We start from the raw sequence: 21,996 nt of genomic DNA on the forward strand, positions 1-21,996 counted from the left end.
CAATGATTCCAAGCACCACCCTCCTTTTGAAGCTTCCAGTCTGTTATTCGAACTCAATCAGCATGACAGAGTGGTCTCCACCCTTGTCCACGTCAACACTCACACCTGTGTTAACGAGAGAATCACTGATGTAATGTCAGCTGGTCCTTTTGTGGCAGGGCTGAAATGCAGTGGAAATGTTTTTTTGTGGGGTTCAGTTCATTTACATGGCAAAGAGGGACTTTGCAATTAACTGCAATTCATCTGATCACTCCTCATAACATTCTGGAGTATATGCAAATTGCCATCATACAAACTGAGGCAGCAGTTTGTATGATGTGAAAATTTATATTTGTGTCATTCTCAAAACTTTTGGCCACGACTGTACATTTGGCTGCAACAGTAAACAGAAACCATCCATGTGAACACATTATTGCATGGTTTATATTCAAAATATTTGTTTCCATTAGCCAAAATCGCATTAAGATATGTCAGCTGGATGGAATTGGGTTAGAGAGGCCCTCTACATTTTACTGTGGCCATCTCTCTCACTCCACAGAACAATGCAAACAAACCAGCCTCATGGAGCATTAGGTAAATGCTTGTGAAGTGGCCACTTACTGTACCAATTGATCGTGTGTATGTGTGTGTCTATAGGGGAGAAAGGAGGCTTCATCAATTGAACAAATAGCAAAAGGATTATGAAAACATGACGAAGAGAGTCTGAAGTGTCTGGGTTTGTAGTTACACCCGTTCCTTTCTATTGCGTTCATGACTCGCATCAAATAACCCTGAAAGGAAACAATTATTGACCACTTCAATATTGGAAGTCTTTTTTTTTTATTCGACTTTTTTTTTAGTAACATCAAGTGCTACGATGAGCAGAGCAGTAGCCACTAGTATCGGAGTGTCTGAAGTCAATGGAGAGAAATAATGAGATGCATGAAGTCGGGCAGGTTGGCTAGAATGTTCCAAAATTTGTTTGAAGTAAATTACACAATTTTCCTTGAGATGGTAGAGGGAGAGTGGGCCTATTTTTGGTGCTGCTGCTGCCAAAAGCATCATCTTCTCTGTCTGTCTATGTAATGGCTCATTTCCTTGGCTCTGCACTTCAGCCCCCTACAGCTGGGTGCCATTCCCTGGCCCTCTCCCACCCCCTGGCAGGCCAAAGAAAGATGGGCTCCAGCTGGCAGGACAGAGCAGGCTGGGGGACAATTAGAGGAGTGTGGGCGAGACAACCATACCTTATGCCAATTAGTGTGCCTTGAGCCAGTCAGACATGTCATCCATAATGACCTCCAACACTGTGGAGCCAGGTGGGAGTGTGTGTACATGCACACATGTCTATGTTGAAGGGGAATAAAGTCACTCAGAAAGGTTAATAATCATATGATTTATTTTTGCTTATTAATATGAATATCAGTTTAAAGTACAGTCCAGAAGCAGTCACTGCAATAGAAAAGTAGGCATTTGCTTGTGGGGTGTTGCAAGCCATATACACAAACATATGTAACAAAGCACAAGTGACTGCAGCCAGGTATTTACATAGTGTGGGACAACATAGCATTTCCTGTCACAAAAGTCAATCTAGAGGAGTGACCTAACCAAAAGGCGTGTACCTGCCGCAGTAACCATGACATCATCAGAGTGATGCAACACTATGTACCCATTTTTTTTTTTAGCACAGTCAATTCCCTGTTTGAATATCCTGAAAATCCATCTATTCTTCTTTTCTCCATTCCATGAAATGACCACTAATCTGCCATTACTGGACAGATGCAAGCTATGTGGTGGAACTTTCTCTTTCACCTGCACAATCAACTTAGATGGGTGATTATTAGGCAGAAGGGAAGGATGCATGTTAATAGTATTGGAATAGGTCAAACAACAGTCTTGCCCATCACAGCAGTCGTGCCCATCAGGATGCTCTGTAGTTGTTTGATCTTGCCTTCCTGTGGCAGTGGTGGCAGGCCCCTGTCTGCCCGGTCATCCTCGTCCAGGAGCTGCTCGATGTAGCAGGAGCACCCCAGGAGGACGTGGCCTGTGGCCTGCATGGAGAACAGGGTCCATCTCAGAGCCTCCCTACAGGAACAGGGAAACAGATGCAAGACAGAAAGACACTAATACCTGGACTGTAGATCAGTGATCAGACAGGTGAGTGGCAAACCGATAGACATAAGCATATAGTAAGGCAAATGGAGAAACACCAACAGTGTTAGACAGATGGGAATCATCTGCTGCCTTTGATACTGTGAACCATCAGATCCTCCTCTCCACCCTCTCCGAGTTGGGCATCTCCGGCGCGGCCCACGCTTGGATTGCGTCCTACCTGACAGGTCGCTCCTACCAGGTGGCGTGGCGAGAATCTGTCTCCGCACCATGCGCTCTCACCACTGGTGTCCCCCAGGGCTCTGTTCTAGGCCCTCTCCTATTCTCGCTATACACCAAGTCACTTGGCTCTGTCATATCCTCACATGGTCTCTCCTATCATTGCTATGCAGACGACACACAATTAATCTTCTCCTTTCCCCCTTCTGATAACCAGGCGGCGAATCGCATCTCTGCATGTCTGTCAGACATATCAGTGTGGATGACGGATCACCAGCTCAAGCTGAACCTCGGCAAGACGGAGCTGCTCTTCCTCCCGGGGAAGGACTGCCCGTTCCATGATCTCGCCATCACGGTTGACAACTCCCTTGTGTCCTCCTCCCAGAGTGCTAAGAACCTTGGCGTGATCCTGGACAACACCCTGTCGTTCTCCACTAACATCAAGGCGGTGACCCGATCCTGTAGGTTCATGCTCTACAACATTCGCAGAGTACGACCCTGCCTCACACAGGAAGTGGCGCAGGTCCTAATCCAGGCACTTGTCATCTCCCGTCTGGATTACTGCAACTCGCTGTTGGCTGGGCTCCCTGCCTGTGCCATTAAACCCCTACAACTCATCCAGAACGCCGCAGCCCGTCTGGTGTTCAACCTTCCCAAGTTCTCTCACGTCACCCCGCTCCTCCGCTCTCTCCACTGGCTTCCAGTTGAAGCTCGCATCCGCTACAAGACCATGGTGATTGCCTACGGAGCTGTGAAGGGAACGGCACCTCCATACCTTCAGGCTCTGATCAGGCCCTACACCCAAACAAGGGCACTGCGTTCATCCACCACTGGCCTGCTGGCCCCCTACCTCTGAGGAAGCACAGTTCCCGCTCAGCCCAGTCAAAACTGTTCGCTGCTCTGGCACCCCAATGGTGGAACAAGCTCCCTCACGACGCCAGGACAGCGGAGTCAATCACCACCTTCCGGAGACACCTGAAACCCCACCTCTTTAAGGAATACCTAGGATAGGATAAAGTAATCCTTCTAACCCCCCCCCCTTAAAATATTTAGATGCACTATTGTAAAGTGGTTGTTCCACTGGATATCATAAGGTGAATGCACCATTTTGTAAGTCGCTCTGGATAAGAGCGTCTGCTAAATGACTTAAATGTAAATGTAAATGTAATCACAGTGTGATTGACAGTGCAGGGATGGAACCTGCATCTCCTTGATCTCTCCTAGTTTAGATACAACTTCCATTCTCTTTCCACTGACTTTTTATAGAGAACAATACAAGCAGAAAATAAAGGAGCCTAGAAAACATTATTTGTCGATCTTGCACAATTTAAATCCTCACTGTCACAACTGCTCAGCTAAAGCCGAAAATCGGCAGCGCTCAGTATGGATGACATAACCTTCCAAAATGAATCTGAACATATCAATAACCTCCTCCTAGGTCTAACCGCCACACCTTTGTGTACCCACATAAACAGACAGTGACACATACTCACAGGTCACTCACTTTCAGCATCTTCTTGGCATCGTAGCAGCGCATGTCGTAGGAGACAGAATAGATGGCATAAAGGGTGGCCTTCACATTCAGACAGCCAAAGAAATCCTGAGGGTTGTTCTTGTACAGGTCAAATGTTATTTTAGCCACATCTTTCCTTGGCTGGGGTTTGAGCTCATTTCGCATTCTGCGAGGAGTGTTCTGGGAGCAGAAATATTGAGAGGGGGAGAGAAAGAGAAACAAAAGCAAATCAATTTCCCCCAGGAATTAAGTCTGGTCTCCAACAGCTTATTTTCGATGGGAAACTCAAATTGAGTGTGAAGGAAAACTGCATAGATAACCTCTTACACGGGCTGTCAAACGAAGATAAATGAATGCAAGACTAGTTAGATCCCCCATGCACACACCCCTCCCCCCAAGGGCTTCAGTCATCTGCAAAAGAACATAACAAGCATTAGAATACAGATTAATTCATTCTGAACGGTGGATGGACAACAGGAGATTAAATGGCATTATGTTAATGAGAGACGCTCAGCATGACAGGAGCCAAGGAAACACACAGGGTGATGCCGTTCAGGTGGCAGCTCATCATTTAATGAATATGAAAATGACCTGCTTTGGACAAACAAACACCACTCAACTCTTGCTCAAATGGTGCTTTTATTATGCCCAAAATTGTAAAGAGGTAACTAAATGAGGGGTTTATGATTTATCATATACACTGACCAGCCAGTTTATTAGTTACACCCATCTAAACTCAGCAAAAAAAGAAACGTCACTTTTTCAGGACCCTGTGTTTCAAAGTTAATTCGTAAAAATCCAAATAACTTCACAGATCTTCATTGTAAAGGGTTTAAACACGGTTTCCCATGCCATAAACAATTCATGAACATGCACCTGTGGAACGGTCGTTAAGACACTAACAGCTTACAGACGGTAGGCAATTAAGGTCACAGTTATGAAAACTTAGGACACTAAAGAGACCTTTCTACTGACTCTGAAAAACACCAAAAGAAAGATGCCCAGGGTCCCTGCTCATCTGCGTGAACATACCTTAGGCATGCTGCACGGAGGCATGAGGACTGCAGATGTGGCCAGGGCAATAAATTGCAATGTCCGTACTGTAAGACGCCTAAGACAGCGCTACAGGGAGACAGGATGGACAGCTGATCGTCCTCGCAGTGGCAGACCACGTGTAACAACACCTGCACAGAATCGGTACATCCGAACATCACACCTGCGGGACAGGTACAGGATGGCAACAACAACTGCCCGAGTTACACCAGGAACGCACAATCCCTCCATCAATGCTCAGACTGTCCGCAATAGGCTGAGAGAGGCTGGACTGAGGGCTTGTAGGCCTGTTGTAAGCCAGGCCCTCACCAGACATCACTGGCAACAACGTCGCCTATGGGCACAAACCCACCGTCGCTGGACCAGACAGGACTGGCAAAAAGTGCTCTTCACTGACGAGTCACGGTTTTGTCTCACCAGGGGTGATGGTCGGATTTGCGTTTATCATCGAAGGAATGAGCATTACACCAAGGCCTGTACTCTGGAGTGGGATCAATTTGGAGGTGGAGGGTCTGTCATGGTCTGGGGCGGTGTGTCTCAGCATCATCGGACTGAGCTTGTTGTCATTGCAGGCAATCTCAACGCTGTGCGTTACAGGGAAGACATCCTCCTCCCTCATGTGGTACCCTTCCTGCAGCCTCATCCTGACATTACCCTCCAGCATGACAATGCCACCAGCCATACTGCTCGTTCTGTGCGTGATTTCCTGCAAGACCAGAATGTCAGTGTTCTGCCATGGCCAGCGAAGAGCTCGGATCTCAATCCCATTGAGCACGTGTGGGACCTGTTGGATTGGAGGGTGAGGGCTAGGGCCATTCCCCCCAGAAATGTCCGGGAACTTGCAGGTGCCTTGGTGGAAGAGTGGGGTAACATCTCACAGCAGGAACTGGCAAATCTGGTGCAGTCCATGAGGAGGAGATGCACTGCAGTACTTAATGCAGCTGGTGGCCACACCAGATACTGACTGTTACTTTGCTGACTGTTACTTTACTTTACCCCGGGATTCGTCAGACCAGGCGATGTTTTTCCACTTCTCAATTGTCCAGTGTTGATGATTGCATGCCTACTTGAGCCACTTCTTATTGTTTTTAGCTGATGGGAATGGAACCCTGTGTCTATCTTCTGCAATAGCCCATCCATGACAAGGATCTTCGCCGTTATTTGTCTGTTTGTGGCCCGCCTGTTGGCTTGCACAATTCGTGACATTTTCCTTCGACCTCATCAAAGAGCGGTTTTGCCCACAGGACTGCGCTGACTGGATGTTTTTAGTTTGTCTCGCAATTCTTGGTAAACCCTAGACAATGTCGTGTGTGAAAATCGCAGGAGGGCGACAGTTTCTGAGACACTGGATCCGGCGCGCCTGGCACCGACAAACATACCAAGCTCAAGTCGCATAGGTCACTAGTTTTGCGCATTCTAACGTTCAATCTAACAGTAACAATGCCTTGGTGCCCGTCTGCATGCTTTGTATAGCAAGTCACGGCCACGAGACTCACTGTCTGCAGGAGCGATCCATTTTCGTGAACGGGGTGGTGTACCAAATAAACTGAGGTGAGTATGTCAGACAATTTCCCTCAACTCTTCGCCCAGAATAAGTATGGTTTTGCATTTATCTGAACTGAATCATTTCTGATATGCAATATGGGAGTAGATTCTCTCTTTTGTTCCATTTTATCTAAACGGCTTGTTATACAACTGCATCTTCATCTGAGAACACATCAGCATTGTAACTACTAGGTCTTACTGAAATGTGTCTGGATGATGATGATGCTGCCGTACTGCTGCTATGCACATAGTACTGGCAGATTTTCCATGCCGTGGCAGGATCAGACGGCGGCATCGGGGAATTCGAAAGGTGGATTGTGTTTTTTCATAAATAACAACTGGTGTGCTGCTTCAAGTGTGAAGGAAATGTTGAGCTTTTTCTCATCTGATCTAGAATACCTCATGGTAAGCTGCAGACCGTTTTATCAACCAAGACCGTTCTCATCCATTATCATCATGCCTGCCTACATCCCTCCACGAGCCAAGACCACTCTGTAGCTCAACAAACTGTATGGGGCCATAAACAAACAACAAACTGCTCACCCAGATGCAGCATTTCTGGTGGGTGGAGACTAACGCGGGGAGACTTAAAACGGTCCTACAGTGCATTCGGAAAGTATTCAGACCCATTTACTTTTTCCACATTTTGTTACGTTACAGCCTTATTCTGAGATACATTTTTTTATATATCCTCAGCAATCTACATATAATACCCCATAATGCCAATGCAAAAACAGGTGAAAAATAAACAGAAATACCTTATTTACATAAGTATTCAGACCTCTTGGACCAACAGGCTCAGAGACAGCTTCTACCCTCAAGTCATATGAATGGTACATTTCCAGACAGCTAAATAGTCAATTAATGGTACCCTACACACACACACACACACACACACACACACACACTAGACCAATATATATATATACAGTAGCTTTAACAGCATTCTCTGGTGTAGCCGGAGGACAGCTATTTTCCGTCCTCCTCTGGGTACATTGACTTCAATACAAAACCTCAGAGAATCATGGTTCTCACCCTCTTCCATAGACTTGCACAGTAATTATGATGACTTCCGGAGGACATCCTCCATCCTATCAGAGCTCTTGCAGCATGAACTGACATGTTGTCCACTCAATCAAAGGATCAGAGAATGAATCTAGTGCTGAAAGCATAAGCTACAGGTAGTTGGCACTGCAGTCATAACATGTGGTGAGTAGTTGAGTCAAAGAGAGTGAAAAACAGTTGGGACAGTTTTGAACAAATTAATAAAAAAATTAAGGAGAAGCAGCAGAGAGAGAGTGAGCTAGTTATATTTTTGTCACGTTCACAGCTAACTAGCTAATCCAGCTTGCTAATTTAGCCTACTCAAAACACCCAGCTCAAACAGAGAGGAATGCCATTTATGTTAGCTAGCTGGCTAAGGCTATCACAGGAACTCTTCTAAGTCAAGGTAAGCTTTTGGTTTTATGAATTTATTGCCACCGGGGCCTGCCGGTGTAACAACTAAACTGCACTGCGTAATTGTAGCGGTTTACTAACTTCTTAGTTCTAGTAGCAATGTTGACTATGATGTTAGCCCATATGGTGACATTGACAACGATGCAGGCTGTGTGTAGTTGTTAGTGGTTATGGTATGAAGGTTTGGCTTGGAAAGGTTTTTTTCTCGTCTGCCAATGACTGGAACAAATTGCAACAAAAAAAAAAAAAATCACTGAAGCTTGAGTCTTATATCTCCCTCACTAACTTTAAGCATCAGCTGTCAGAGCAGCTTACTGATCATTGCACCTGTACATAGCCCATCTGTAAATAGCCCACCCAACTACCTCATCCCCATATTGTTATTTATTTTTGCTCTTTTGCACCCCAGTATCTCTACTTGCACATCATCATCTGCACATCTATCACTCCAGTGTTAATGCTAAATTGTAATTATTTCGCCAATATGGCCTATTTATTGCCTTACCTCCCTTATCTTAGTACATTTGCACACACTGTATATAGATTTTTCTATTGTGTTATTGACTGTACATTTGTTTATTCCATGTGTAACTCTGTGTTGTTTGTGTCGCACTACTTTGCTTTATCTTGGCCAGGTCGCAGTTGTAAATGAGAACTTGTTCTCAACTGGCCTACCTGGTTAAATAAAAGGCTAAATAAAATAAATAAAACATTGACACTCCCACCCACACACATTCACAACAGATGCACGAGCATACTGACAAAACATTACACACACACATACTTTTATTTTCTGCCTAGTCACTTTACCCTGCCTTCATATACACATCTACCTCAGATACCTTGTACCTCTACACATTGACCTGGTATTAGAACTCCCTGTATAGATCTCCATTCTTGGGTATTTTATTTTATTCCTTGTGTCACTTTATTTTTAAACTTTGCATCGTTGGGAAGGGCTCGTAAGTAAGCATTTCGCGGTAATGTCTACACCAGTTGTATTCGGTGAATGTGACAAATAAAATGTGATGATAATACACAGAAGTGAGGCCTCTTCATCATTCTACCTGGGTAACCCGGTGTAATGGCACCACCTAGTGGACTCTGTGAGAAGAAGGATCAGAGGTTACATATACTGTACAGTGTCTGTGGAAAGTATTCAGACCTTCACTTTTTTCAAATGTTCTTAGGTTACAGCCTTATTCTAATAATTGATTAAATTGTTATCTTCCCTCAATAATCTACACACAATGTAGAAAATAGTAAAAATAAAGAAAAACCCTGGAATGAGTAGGTGTGTCCAAACTTTTGACTGGTACTGTATACACACACAGTGCCTTCGGAAAGTATTCAGACCCCTTGACTTTTCCACATTGTTACGTTACAGCCTTATGTAATTAAAAAAATAATAATAATAATTCCTTAGCAATCTACACGCAATACCCCATAATGACAAAGCTAAAACAGGTTTTTAGACATTTTAGCAAATGTATTAAACATAACAGAAATACCTTATTTACATAAGTATTCAGACCCTTTGCTATGAGAATCGAAATTGAGCTCAGGTGCATCCTCTTTCCATTGATCACACTGATGTTTCTACAACTTGATTGGAGTCCCTCTGTGGTAAATTCAATTGATTGGACATGATTTGGAAAGGAACACATGTCTATATAAGGTCCCACAGTTGACAGTGCATGTCAGAGCAAAAACCAAGCCATGAGGTCAAAGGAATTGTCCGTAGACTACCGAGACAGGATTGTGGGAAACTAGTCAGGATCGAGGAAAAGTTTAACAGAGCACACAGTGATCCTTGATGAAAACCTGCTCCAGAGCACTCAGGACCTCAGACTGGGGCGAAGGTTCACCTTCCAACAGGACAACGACCCTAAGCAGACAGCCAAGACAACACAGGAGTGGCTTCGGGACAAGTCTCTGAATGTCCTTGAGTGGCCCAGCCAGAGCCCAGACTATTTTCTGGTGAGACCTGAAAATAGCTGTGTCGCAACACTCCCCATACAACCTGACAGAGCTTGAGAGAATCTGCAGAGTAGAATGGGAGAAACTCCCCAAATACAGGTGTGCCAAGCTTGTAGCATCATACCCAAGAAGACTCGAGGCTGTAAATGCTATCAATGGTGCTTCAACAAAGTACTGAGTAAATGGTCTGAATACTTATGTAAATGTGATATTTCCATTTTTATTTTTTCATAAATTAGCAAAAATATATAGAAAACAGTTTTGCTTTGTCATTATGGGTTATTGTGTGTAGATTGATGAGGGAAAAAAACAGCAAGGCTGTAACCTAACAATATGTGGAAAAAGTCAAGGGGTCTGAATACTTTCCGAAGGCACTCTATGTGGCCCTACCAACCTGTGCAGGCGCCCACTTCTGCCCCTTCTCCAGGACCATGAGGACAGCGTTGTCTTGAAGGGTCAGGAAGAACTCCTCAGTGTACACCCCCGTCCCGCCTTCATCCAGCACCAGGGCACTGACACAGGACACGTGCAGAGAGTCCATTGCCTGAGAGGGAACAAACTACCCATTAGCCTGGAAGAGATATGGAGCCAGTCCAGTCATTAGGGACTGAATCATACACCCTTCAGAGTTAGTTACTTAGCCACTCCATTCTTTCGAGCGTCAAAGATTTCTATAGTGAGTAATGCAAGTACCGAGTGTGTGAATACATTTGCAAGTCTCTGCTGAGTAGGTAGTTTCTGGAAAGTTTTCAAAGACATGCGTAAAACAGCAGAAGCGTCACAATTGGAGAACTAAAACAAGAGAGACAATGTCAGCATTCTGTCACCTCAAATTTTCTTCCGCTTGAGTTCCTACACCTCTTTTAGAATATTATCTTAAAAGAATTCTGGAGTTCCTGCACCTATAGTTGAAGTTGGAAGTTTACAAACACTTAGGTTGGAGTCATTGAAACTCATTTTTCAACCACACCACAAATTTCTTGTTAACAAACTATAATTTTGGCAAGTCAGTTAGGATATCTACTTTGTCATTTTTCCAACAATTGTTTACAGACAGATTATTTCACTGTATCACAATTCCAGTGGGTCAGAAGTTTACAGACACTAAGTTGAATGTGCCTTTAAACAGCTTGGAAAATTCCAGAAACTGATGTCATGGCTTTAGAAGCTTCTGATAATTGACATCATTTGAGTCAATTGGAGGTGTACCTGTGGATGTATTTCAAGGCTTACCTTCAAACTCAGTGCCTCTTTGCTTGACATCATGGGAAAATCTAAAGAAAATCAGCCAAAATCTCAGAAAAAAATTGTAGACCTTCACAAGTCTGGTTCATCCTTGAGAGCAATTTCCAAATGCCTGAAGGTACCACGTTCATCTGTACAAACAATAGTACGCAAGTATAAACACCATGGGACCACGCAGCCGTCATACCGCTCAGGAAGGAGATGCGTTCTGTCTCCTAGAGATGAACGTACTTTGGTGCGAAAAGTGCAAATCAATCCCAGAACAACAGCAAAAGACCTTGTTAAGATGATGGAGGAAACGGGTACAAAGGTATCTATATCCACAGTAAAACGAGTCCTATATCGACATAACCTAAAAGGCCACTCAGCAAGGAAGAGCCACTGCTCCAAATCCACCATAAAAAAAGCCAGACTGCGGTTTGCAACTACACATGGGGACAAAGATGGTACTTTTTGGAGAAATGTCCTCTGGTCTGATGAAACAAAAATAGAACTGCTTGGCCATAATGACCATCGTTATGTTTGGTGGAAAAAGGGGGAGGCTTGTAAGCCAAAGAACACCATCCCAACCGTGAAGCATGGGGGTGGCAGCATCATGTTGTGGGGGTGCTTTGCTGCAGGAGGGACTGGTGCACTTCACAAAATAGATGCCATCATGAGGTAGGAAAATTATGTGGATATATTGAAGCAACATCTCGAGATATCAGTCATGAAGTCAAAGCTTGGTCGCAAATGGGTCTTCCAAATGGACAATGACCCCAAGCATACTTCCAAAGTTGTGCCAAAATGGCTTAAGGACAACAAAGTCAAGGTATTGGAGTGGCCATCACAAAGCTCTGACTTCAATCCTATAGAACATTTGTGGGCAGAACTGAAAAAGTGCATGCGAGCAAGGAGGCCTACAAACCTGACTCAGTTACACCAGCTCTGTCAGGAGGAATGGGCCAAAATTCACCCAACTTATTGTGGGAAGCTTGTGGAAGGCTACCTGAAACGTTTGACCCAAGTTAAACAATTTAAAGGCAATGCTACCAAATACTAATTGAGTGCATGTAAACTTCTGACCCACTGGGAATGTGATGAAAGAAATAAAAGCTGAAATAAATCACTCTACTATTATTCTGACATTTCACATTCTAAAAATAGTGGTGATCCTAATTGACCTAAGACAGGGAATATTTACTAGGATTAAATGTCAGGAATTGTGAAAAACTGAGTTTAAATGTATTTGGCTAAAGTGTATGTAAACTTCCAACTTCAACTGTAAATATAAAACGGTACAGTCACCCAAAATGAGTACCGGCACCTACTTCAGTCCATGTCAAGCAGTGGCCTAAAACTTGCATACACCATCAGATGGAATTCATAGCAAGCAGTAGGGAGGGGGTGGGGAAAGGGATACAGTGCCTTTGGAAAGTATTCAGACCCCTCGACTTTTTCCACATTTTGTTACGTTACAGCCTTCTTCTAAAATTGATTAAATAAATAAAAAAATCCTCAGCAATCTACCCACAATACCCCATAATCACAAAGTGAAAACTGTTTTTTAGAAATGTTAGCAAATGTATTAAAAATAAACACCAGAAATACCTTATTTACGTAAGTATTCAGACCCTTTGCTGTTAGACTCGAAATTGAGCTCAGGTGCATCCTGTTTCCATTGATCATCCTTGAGATGTTTCTACAACTTGATTGGAGTCCACCTGTGATAAATTCAATTGATTGGACATGATTTGGAAAGGCACACACCAGTCTATATAAGATCCCACAGTTGACAGTGCATGTCAGAGCAAAAACCAAGCCATGAGGTTGAAGGAATTGTCTGTAAAGCTTCGACACAGGATTATGTCGAGGCACAGACCTTGGGAAGGGTACCAAAAAATGTCTTCAGCATTGAAGGTCCCCAAGAACACAGTGGACTCCATCGTTCTTAAATGGAAGAAGTTTGGAACCACCAAAACTGTTATTAGAGCTGGCTGCCTGGCCAAACTGAGCAATCGGTGGAGAAGGGCCTTGGTCAGGGAGGTGACCAAGAACCCGATGGTCACTCTGACAGAGCTCTAGAGTCCATCTGTGGAGATGGGAGAACCTTCCAGAAGAACAACCATCTCTGCAATACTCCACCAATTAGGCCTTTATGGTAGAGTGGCCAGACAGAAGCCACTCCTCAGTGAAAGACACATGACAGCCCGCTTGGAGTTTGCCAAAAGGCACCTAAAGACTCAGACCATGGGAAACAAGATTATCTGGTCTGATGAAACCAAGATTGAACTCTTTGGCCTGAATGCCAAGCGTCACATCTGGAGGAAACCTGGCACCATCCCTAGGGTGAAGCATGGTGGTGGCAGCATCATGCTGTGGGGATGTTTTCAGCGGCAGGGACTGGGAGACAAGTTAGGCTCGAAGGAAAGATGAACGGAGCAATGTACAGAGAGATCCTTGATGAAAACCTGCTCCAGAGCGCTCAGGACCTTAGACTGGGGCGAAGGTTCACCTTCCAACAGGACAACAACCCTAAGCACACACCCAAGACAATGCAGGAGTGGCTTCAGGACAAGTCTCTGAATGTCCTTGAGTGTCCCAGCCAGAGCCCAGACTTGAACATCTCTGGAGAGATCTGAAAAGCTGTGCAGCGATGCTCCCCATCCAATCTGACAGAGCTTGAGGATCTGCAGAGAATGGGAGAAATTCCCCAAATTCAGGTGTGCCAAGCTTGTAGCGTCATACCCAAGAGGAATCAAGGCTGTAATCGCTGCTAAATGTGCTTCAACAAAGTACTGAGTAAAGGGTCTGAATATTTATGTAAATGTGATATTTATTTTTTATAAATTTTTTAGATTTGCAAACATTTCTACAAACTTATGTGTAGATTGAGTAAAAAAATTACTTCATTTTAGAATAAGGCTGTAACGTAACAAAATAAGCTATTTGTCAGATGCCTCAGGACATTCAAGGCCATATTACATCAAATCTAATACTGTACATAAAAACTATTTCATTTAGGCCTATTATTTACCCCCCCCACCTCCCAAAAAAGTGTTAAAAAATCAAAACATTGAACTTATGGGCGGGTTCTGGCATGTGTCACTTCCCACAGATACCATATGCAGTAAACAGTAGCTATCGCTGTGTAGGCTAGGCTACACTGTGTGGGCTAGGCTACACTGTGTGGGCTAGGCTACACTGTGTGGGCTAGGCTACACTGTGTGGGCTAGGCTACACTGTGTGGGCTACTCACCGTTAGCTAGCCAAGACTCATTAGCCAAAAATAGGTACAATTGCCATTTTCAAGAGACTGCATAAAAGAGGATGTTAGCGTATTTGCCAAGTTAAATAATATCAGTGATTTTCACTGATTGCATTGATCTAATGGAGGGCCTTAAAGACAGTTTCACTACATGCAGAGACAAATACAGCATTGTAGTGCTGATCATTATTTCAACACTTTTAGAAATCATGAAACATGCTTCTCCACTTTAAGTCGCACTCTCTTCCTCACTTCGCTGAGACATAACCATCAGTCCAGTGAAATTACAACAACTGACCTATTACCAGTGTCATCATATAGCAACTGACCTATTACCAGTGTGATCATATAGCCTAGCTTCAGACTCAAGATTTGATTCCATGTTATTTATAATAAGAGGTGGAGAAAATCAGACCTCTCTGTATGAAACAATATTTCCAGTCAATGTAAATTGCCTATCACACTTGATCTCCCGCGACCGACTGGGAATTGCACCCCGCTTGCATTTTGACTCAAAGTGATCTCGACCAAGTAAAGGTTGGTGACCACTGTTCTAGTCTATATAGGCTATGGCTGCCTATTGTGATTATTACTGTTATAGCAGGGCATTATGTTCTAGTCTCATAGTCTATTAACTATAGGCCTATGGTTTATTATGTGTAGGTCTATGTGAGTCGCATGTTAACTGATTAACAAGACTATTTGGTCTGTAATGTGAAATCACGTTAGATGGTTTGTTGTGTGCGATCGATTACATTAGTGTATAGGGTAGGCTTTTATGATAATTGAATGATGATTTGAGTGCCCAAATTTTTGCCACACCTACATTTTTGCTGGCCCTGCCATCAGCGGATTTCTGCCAACACCACCGGCACGTACTGCAGCATACAAGCCTATGACGGAAACTGCCAGTTCTCTGCTTCCCTTTGAAAGTCTCTGACTCACCCATCCTTTCAGTCCTCCATTCTTTTAACCATCTGGGTCACATTGTTCCCGTGGCTTAAATTTATGATGAAGAGGTAGTAACCTGACTCTTTCCTTCTCCTCCCTTACTGTCCATCACTCATAAACCACTCTTCTCTCTTATTAAACGTGTACTCGTTCTCAAGCACCCTCTTCCTTCTCTTTCATCCCTTCCACATTTCCTCTTTGTTCTCCTTACCTTGTTGAGAAGGTCTCGCAGCCCATTAGCCATGATTCCCTTTTTAACGTTGCGGTCAGCGCTGGTGACCCGGAAGGGCTTAGGCCGACGAGACCTGACAAGGAGCTGCTGGGTCATGGAGGCACTGGCTGACACACTGGCTGTCACACAACTGGTGGAGACACATACAAGCACACAGTCAAAAACTGTCAAATGTATTGGAAAATTATGCTGATGTTGACTCTAAATGTGGTCCTCCGTAGCTCAGTTGGTAAAGCATGGCGCTTGCTACGCCAGGATAGTGCACTCTTAGAAAAAACAGTTCCAAAAGGGTTCTTCTACTGTCTCCTTAGGAGAAGGAGAACCCTTTTTGGTTCCAGATGGCGCTGACAGAGATGGTCGCCTCGCATCGCGCAGTATTTAGTTTTTTTATGTATTATTTCTTACATTGTTACCCCAGGAAATCTTAAGTCTTATTACATACAGCCGGGAAGAACAATTGGATATAAGAGTAGCGTCAACTTACCAACATTACGACCAGGAATACGACTTTCCCGAAGCGGATCCTCTGTTTGGACCACCACCCAGGACAATGGATCGGATCCCAGTAGGCGACCCAAAACAACGGCACCGCAGAAGGGGCAGACGGAGCGGTCTTCTGGTCAGGCTCCGTAGACGGGCACATCGCTCACCGCTCCTGAGTATACTACTCGCCAATGTCCAGTCTCTTGACAACAAGGTAGACGGAATTCGAGCAAGGGTTGCCTTCCAGAGAGACATCAGAGGCTGTAACATGGCTCTCTCTCTCTCTCTCTCTCTCTCTCTCTGTTTCACAGAAACATGGCTCTCTCGGGATATGTTGTCGGAATCGGTCCAGCCACCGGGCTTCTCCATGCATCGTGATGACCGAGATAAACACCTCTCTGGGAAGAGGAAGGGCGGGTGTGTATGCTTCATGATTAACAACTCATGGTGCGATCATAACAACACACAGGAACTCAAGTCCTTCTGCTCACCCGACCTAGAATTCCTTACAATCAAATGCCAGCCATTCTCGTCAGCTCTGTACATCCCCCCCTCAAGCAAACACCAAGAACTTCACTCGACTTTATGTAAACTGGAAACTATATACACCGAGGCTGCATTTATTGTAGCTGGGGATTTTAACAAAGCAAATTTGAGATCAATGTTACCTCAATTTTATCAGCATATTGATTGTGCGACATGTAGGGCTAATACTCTCGACCACTGCTACTAACTTCCGTGATGCATACAAAGCCCTCCCCCGCCCTCCCTTCAGCAAATCCGACCACAACGCTCATGCCGGCTTATAGGCAGAAACTCAAACAGGATGTACCAGTGACGAGAACCATTCAACGCTGGACTGACCAATTGGAAGCCACGCTCCAAGATTGTTTTGATCACGCGGACTGGAATATGTTCCGGTCAGCTTCAGAGAATGATATTGATCTATACGCTGACTCGGTGAGTGCGTTTATAAATAAGTGCATTGGAGATGTTGTACCCACTGTGACTATTAAAACCTACCCTAACCAGAAACCGTGGATGGATGTTGGCATTCGCAAAAAACTGAAAGCGGGATCCACCGCATTTAAACATGGAAAGAGGTCTGGCGATATGGCTGAATATAAACAGTGTACTTATTCCCTCCGCAAGGCAATCAAACAAGCGAAATGCCGGTACAGGGACAAGGTGGAGTCGCAATTCAACGGCTCAGACACGAGACGTATGGGGCAGGGTCTAAACACTTCATTATAATAGTCTCGTGACTATCTGTCCAAAAGGAATACATTTTTACAAAAATAATGTATGGTAATTATTCACTATATACACACAAAAAAAAAAATTGTGCTAATGAACTCCACTTTACATTCATACATTCACAGCTATAATTGACAGAAAACAGATGACAGTTCTGACACTAAGTCTCCTGTCTACAGTAAATTGAGTTTTGGTTACCTTTTTTGCCACGCTTCTCCGTCTCTGTGAAACACAGGTCCAATTTCTGATAATTTATAAATCGACGGATCCTTGATTTCACTGTCTCTTTTTTTGCTCCCTCTCCTACATCACTGGTTCTTTTACTTTCGTTCTAATCTGTTGACTGTATGCAGTCAGTTATATTCAGCAACTCTCTCAAGCTACCAAAAATAAATCAAATCCCAGTGCTGTAAATCAATAGATGGCAATAGTAGTGGGCCTACTGATGTCTGTCAAACCGTGGTGTTGTTATCTGACCGATGTCTCATACACATCACTTTAATAACACATCATAGAGTGGGAGTGCCCTGCCTTTTAACTTCTATCAGACCATCCATGTTGCACAACCAGGTTCGATGTAACAATTAGATGAATGTGTTTAGATTCTATGGCTTACATAATGTGGGTCATAATGTAACAGTAGTAAATCAAACGAGACACATAGTATCAGACTATCAAAATCCAAAAGTGTTTGTGTAGGCAGGATTCATCTGACTAGTAGCCGAGGTGTGACACAAAACAAAACCAATTCAATCACTGATTATATTCACACCCCTGATCTTTGATCTGACCAGGCCTGAGCAAAAAATGTATCATCTTCAACTGAGAATAGCACCACACTAGAAGTGGCATTTTGGGGGCAGCATAACCACTGATGGACACGCTTGTCTTTTGACCTCATGTATGGTGTGTTCCAATGAAACCTCAGGCTCACTGGGGATGGAGGGCCCACCTTGGCTTTCACGTGTTAAGGAATTGAAAAAAATACATTTCACAGAGCACAGTGTCAAAACCTCCTGCAGTCCTTTAGTTTGGTGAGAAATTACTCTTTCACAATTTATTCTCTGTTGCCAGTTATTTCACATGCTGTCTGTGACCACCTAGCTTTTACACACATAAATGCCCCACAGCAATACAGAGCATTGACAAGCTCTCTTGACCACAGGAACATTAACATACACACTCAAATGAAAAACACAATTCAACTGCATCTCAAATCTACAAGACAAGCAAACCACACACCCACCCACACCCCCTCTGGGAGCCAGCCAAATAAGGAAAGTGCATAAACAGATTAAGGACAGAGTGATAAAATGCTTAAGTGCACTGCTGCTTATGCAGTCACAACTCACACCTCATCAGGCAAGATTGAGGCGCATTATTAAACACAGTGGCATTACAGGATCATCTTCACATGAACCCTGACTCAGTAATACAGCTAGGGTAAATGGGATCAACATCACAGTACCAAGTTACCACTTGCCTTCTTACAGAGGGTCAAAAATAGGTCAAGTGCCAGGGTCAGGACAAGTCAGAGCTCGACAATGTAAGCTACAGTACATTAGAATGTGTGCAATTTGCATTATGGTTGTGTGCAGATGTAATCTGCACAATAAGACACATTTAATTATATACACACACAAGGTCAAACTCAGGACAATGTCCAGTACATTCATGTTTCAATTCCTAGTCACATTACGTGGCAATGCCTTCAATCGAGTATGCAAAGCCACGAACATTTATTTACACAGAAAAAACTAAACATACCTTGTCTGTCATAAATGTTGAATACAATTATATTGGACATTACTCTGCCGATTGATTGTCTGTGGTGTTGGTCAATCAGCTGGTTGAACATTGACAAACTATGCGCAGAAATGTATTATTAAACCGACTTCAAAACGCGGGTCTATGTGTGTGGCAATCAAAATGTTTGCTCATGGCGGAAGGCACTTGGACAAGACGCGGAGTACATGCAAGCATACTAACAAATGTTTTCATGGTTTTGATCATGTGCCAGGTCAACTTCAGTAGCAGCGTTCTAAATAGTCGGGTAAACAATACTTTTCTGTGTATATTTTGTCTTAAATTTTGAGCAGCTGAGGGACCAACCAAACAGACAATCGGTAGAGTAATTTTATTCAACATTTTGGCTTATAAAAAAGGTACAATTGCACGGTTTTGCAGTGGTTTGTTTCAGACTGTATACCATTTTTGGGGGATCAAAGTCTGATTTATTCATTGTGAAGTTAGCTTTATATTAAAGATTCGGATTTTGCTCGTCAATACCTCAACGGAACATGACAGGATGATGGAAATGTCATATTCTAAATCAGCTGACGATAACGAACAAGTTACACCCCGTGTTTTTCCAATTCCGTGCTATATTTACTTTTTGGAGGGGAAATGTAGCTAAACCGTTGCGCTCCTAGTGTTAAGGGACCATCTTAAAACTGCAACGCCTACTATTGCATGTTAATTAAAAACGTCAGTACCTTCTCAAATCAATTGACATTGTTCAGAGACTTCTTCTCAAAAATAATCGGCAATTAGTATTTTTATTTACTTTATATTTTCCATGTATTCACTTTACATAAAAATACTGCCAAAAAACATCAATAGCTTCAACCTCATTTCACTTTCATGATTACAACCAACTGTTATTGCTTCAGGGACCTTATCATTCCAATCGAAAGCAATAACTTTGTATTTTTTACTCTTAAAAAAAATATATATTTGAATTGAGTTTACTTTGAAAGTAAAATAAACGGGCACTCAGAGTCTGGAGATGGAGCGCTGTCAACAGGTCCACAGCTGGGTGAACGACTGCCCCTTCTATTGAAGCCACGGAAGTTCAAGACCGACTGCAGTACTACAGGCATTGTTAGCAGAAAACAGTATCCACATTTTTTTAAGACAGTCAATGTACCAATAATTGCTTCTAATACACCAGATGTCCTTGAACTGATTATTTTAAAATTGCTTACAGAAGAAGTTTAAGAACAATTTAGCTGCTAATGGCAGCCTACAGTACTGCGTCGGCCTTAAACTTGAGTTACTCAAAGAGAGGGTGCAGCACGAAGCTAGCCTGCAATGTCACTTCCTGGAATAGCTCAAACTGCGCATGTTATGTCTCCATGAGACACCATATTAACCGACTTAATTTGGCTACAATGCACTATCGAGTCTTTACATAGGAAGAAATGGTGTCATGTGATCAATAGCTTTGTCCATTCATATATACACATTGTTAGGAGTGTATAGTGGGGACTGAACCTTGTAACCTGTTGGAGGTTACCACGTTCAGAGAGCGTGTTTGGGACACCAGATGCCTGTGGTTCCTGGCAGTGGGTCTATAGAGGTCTTAGTGGTGGGGGCTTAAGTGCGGGTGCCCCGGTTCGTGAGGATCTGGAGGTGAATGAGACTGACCGGAATGCAGTTATGGGTGATGTCCAGGGAGAGGGTTGTTGCCTGTGTAGGGAGAGTAAATGTGTAGGCCTGGAGGTCCAGGGAGTAAGCTAGACTCTCAGCCCCAGGAAGAGGGCAGGCAGACAGGGCAAGGAGTGTAGGGCCTGGAGGTCTGGACTTAGTTTGTGGAACTCCAGTGTAAGGAGTGGAGCTCCAGAAAAGGTGAGGCAGCAGTGAGGGCCAGACAGGGGTGGCTTGACTGGGGGAATAGGTCACCTGGTCAGTGGGGGACTGTCTGGTCCTCCAGAGAGGTCCAAGGAGGGTGAGGCAGGAGTGAGGCCCAGACAGTGGTGCCCCGAGTCACAGAGAGGTCACCAGGTCAGTGGGGGCCTGACTGGAGGTCAGGTAGGCCCCAAGGAGAAGGCTCATTTGAGAAGGTGTTATGAGTGACACTGTCCTTCCGGGCAGCCTCTGAGGTTGGTGGCTCTGTGCCCCTTTTTTTTGGTCTACTGGGCCTCTGGTGTGTGCCTGGCGACTCATTAAATTCTTCTGCTGCTTGGTCATTTGCTACATACTTTAGTCTGAGACTGCCATCACTGAGGTCAGTTGTGGTGACGTGGGGCATGAGGGATGTTGTACAAAACAAAGTCATCAGCAATTGGATAATCTCTAAACAATTAGAGTATCAAAGCCAATTACATTTTCAGAGTACCGATTTACCCATGTGTGTTCTGGCTCTGGTCCAACCCATCAGTTCCTGGACCAATCAGACGGCCCTGAATGTGTTTGCATTCAGTGAAGGGTCAGGGAAATACTCCGATCCAGACTCATTGCGGAGAAAAAAAATTACGTCCGTAGGCATGGCATAGCGTTTGGCCGGAGCAAGGAGTCTGGGTAGCCAGGCAAGTGTGAAAGGGCTGGCTGAGGCCTACGGTAGGTGACGGACACCGTCCTTCTCGGGTGCAGAGCAGGGTTCCTTGGGTGGTCCCCCACTGCTCCCTGGCCCTTTCCCTGGGGCAGGGAGCTGGCTGGAATAGTGACCCTGGCATCCTTTTTTTTCATGTAAATTAAATTAAAATTCATTAAAAAAATTGACAAAGTAAAAAAACACTCAAGTAATTGCCGTTGATTAGCGATATAGTCCCTGAACCAATAAAAGTTGGTTGTATCCATGAAAGTATTATGGGGTTTAAGCTATTGAAGTTAAGTAAGTATTTTTCCTATTTAAAGTCAATTAAAATGATTGCCCGTTGATTGAAGAGGACAGGTCCTTGAACTTACTAAAGTTGGTTTGAGAGTTCTGTCATGTGATTTCAA

The 21,996-nt window shown here is 43.9% G+C and overlaps 1 protein-coding gene across 2 annotated transcripts; it reads right to left on the reverse strand.

Annotated features, from left to right (window-relative positions):
• Positions 1-1,378: 1,378 nt before the first annotated feature.
• On the reverse strand, positions 1,379-19,214 carry LOC106565928 (cell death activator CIDE-3). Of its 2 annotated transcripts, none has more exons than XM_045691787.1 (5): positions 19,039-19,214; positions 15,511-15,661; positions 10,251-10,400; positions 3,812-4,000; positions 1,379-2,061 (listed from the first exon to the last, which is right to left on the reverse strand). In XM_045691787.1, exons 2-5 carry the CDS (start codon positions 15,625-15,627, stop codon positions 1,966-1,968), a joined length of 552 nt encoding a protein of 183 aa, XP_045547743.1. In that variant the 5' UTR covers positions 15,628-15,661; positions 19,039-19,214; the 3' UTR covers positions 1,379-1,965. The 2 variants fall into 2 exon arrangements, with proteins under 2 accessions (XP_045547743.1, XP_045547742.1); XM_045691786.1 differs by having other exon boundaries at positions 3,801-4,000.
• Positions 19,215-21,996: the final 2,782 nt, after the last annotated feature.

The sequence above is a fragment of the Salmo salar genome, chromosome ssa12, assembly GCF_905237065.1.
Source record: "Salmo salar chromosome ssa12, Ssal_v3.1, whole genome shotgun sequence".
NCBI classification, from domain to species: Eukaryota; Metazoa; Chordata; class Actinopteri; order Salmoniformes; family Salmonidae; genus Salmo; species Salmo salar.

Excerpts from the sequence above, each read along its gene's own strand:
- LOC106565928 (XM_045691786.1), bottom strand. The coding sequence starts at position 15,627 with ATGACCCAGCAGCTCCTTGTCAGGTCTCGTCGGCCTAAGCCCTTCCGG. Across the intron at positions 10,401-15,510 it reads TGCGAGACCTTCTCAACAAG|GCAATGGACTCTCTGCACGT; the intron begins GTAAGGAGAACA and ends GTTCCCTCTCAG. Across the intron at positions 2,062-3,800 it reads ATGCTGAAAGTGAGTGACCT|GGAGGCTCTGAGATGGACCC; the intron begins GTGAGTATGTGT and ends CTGTTCCTGTAG.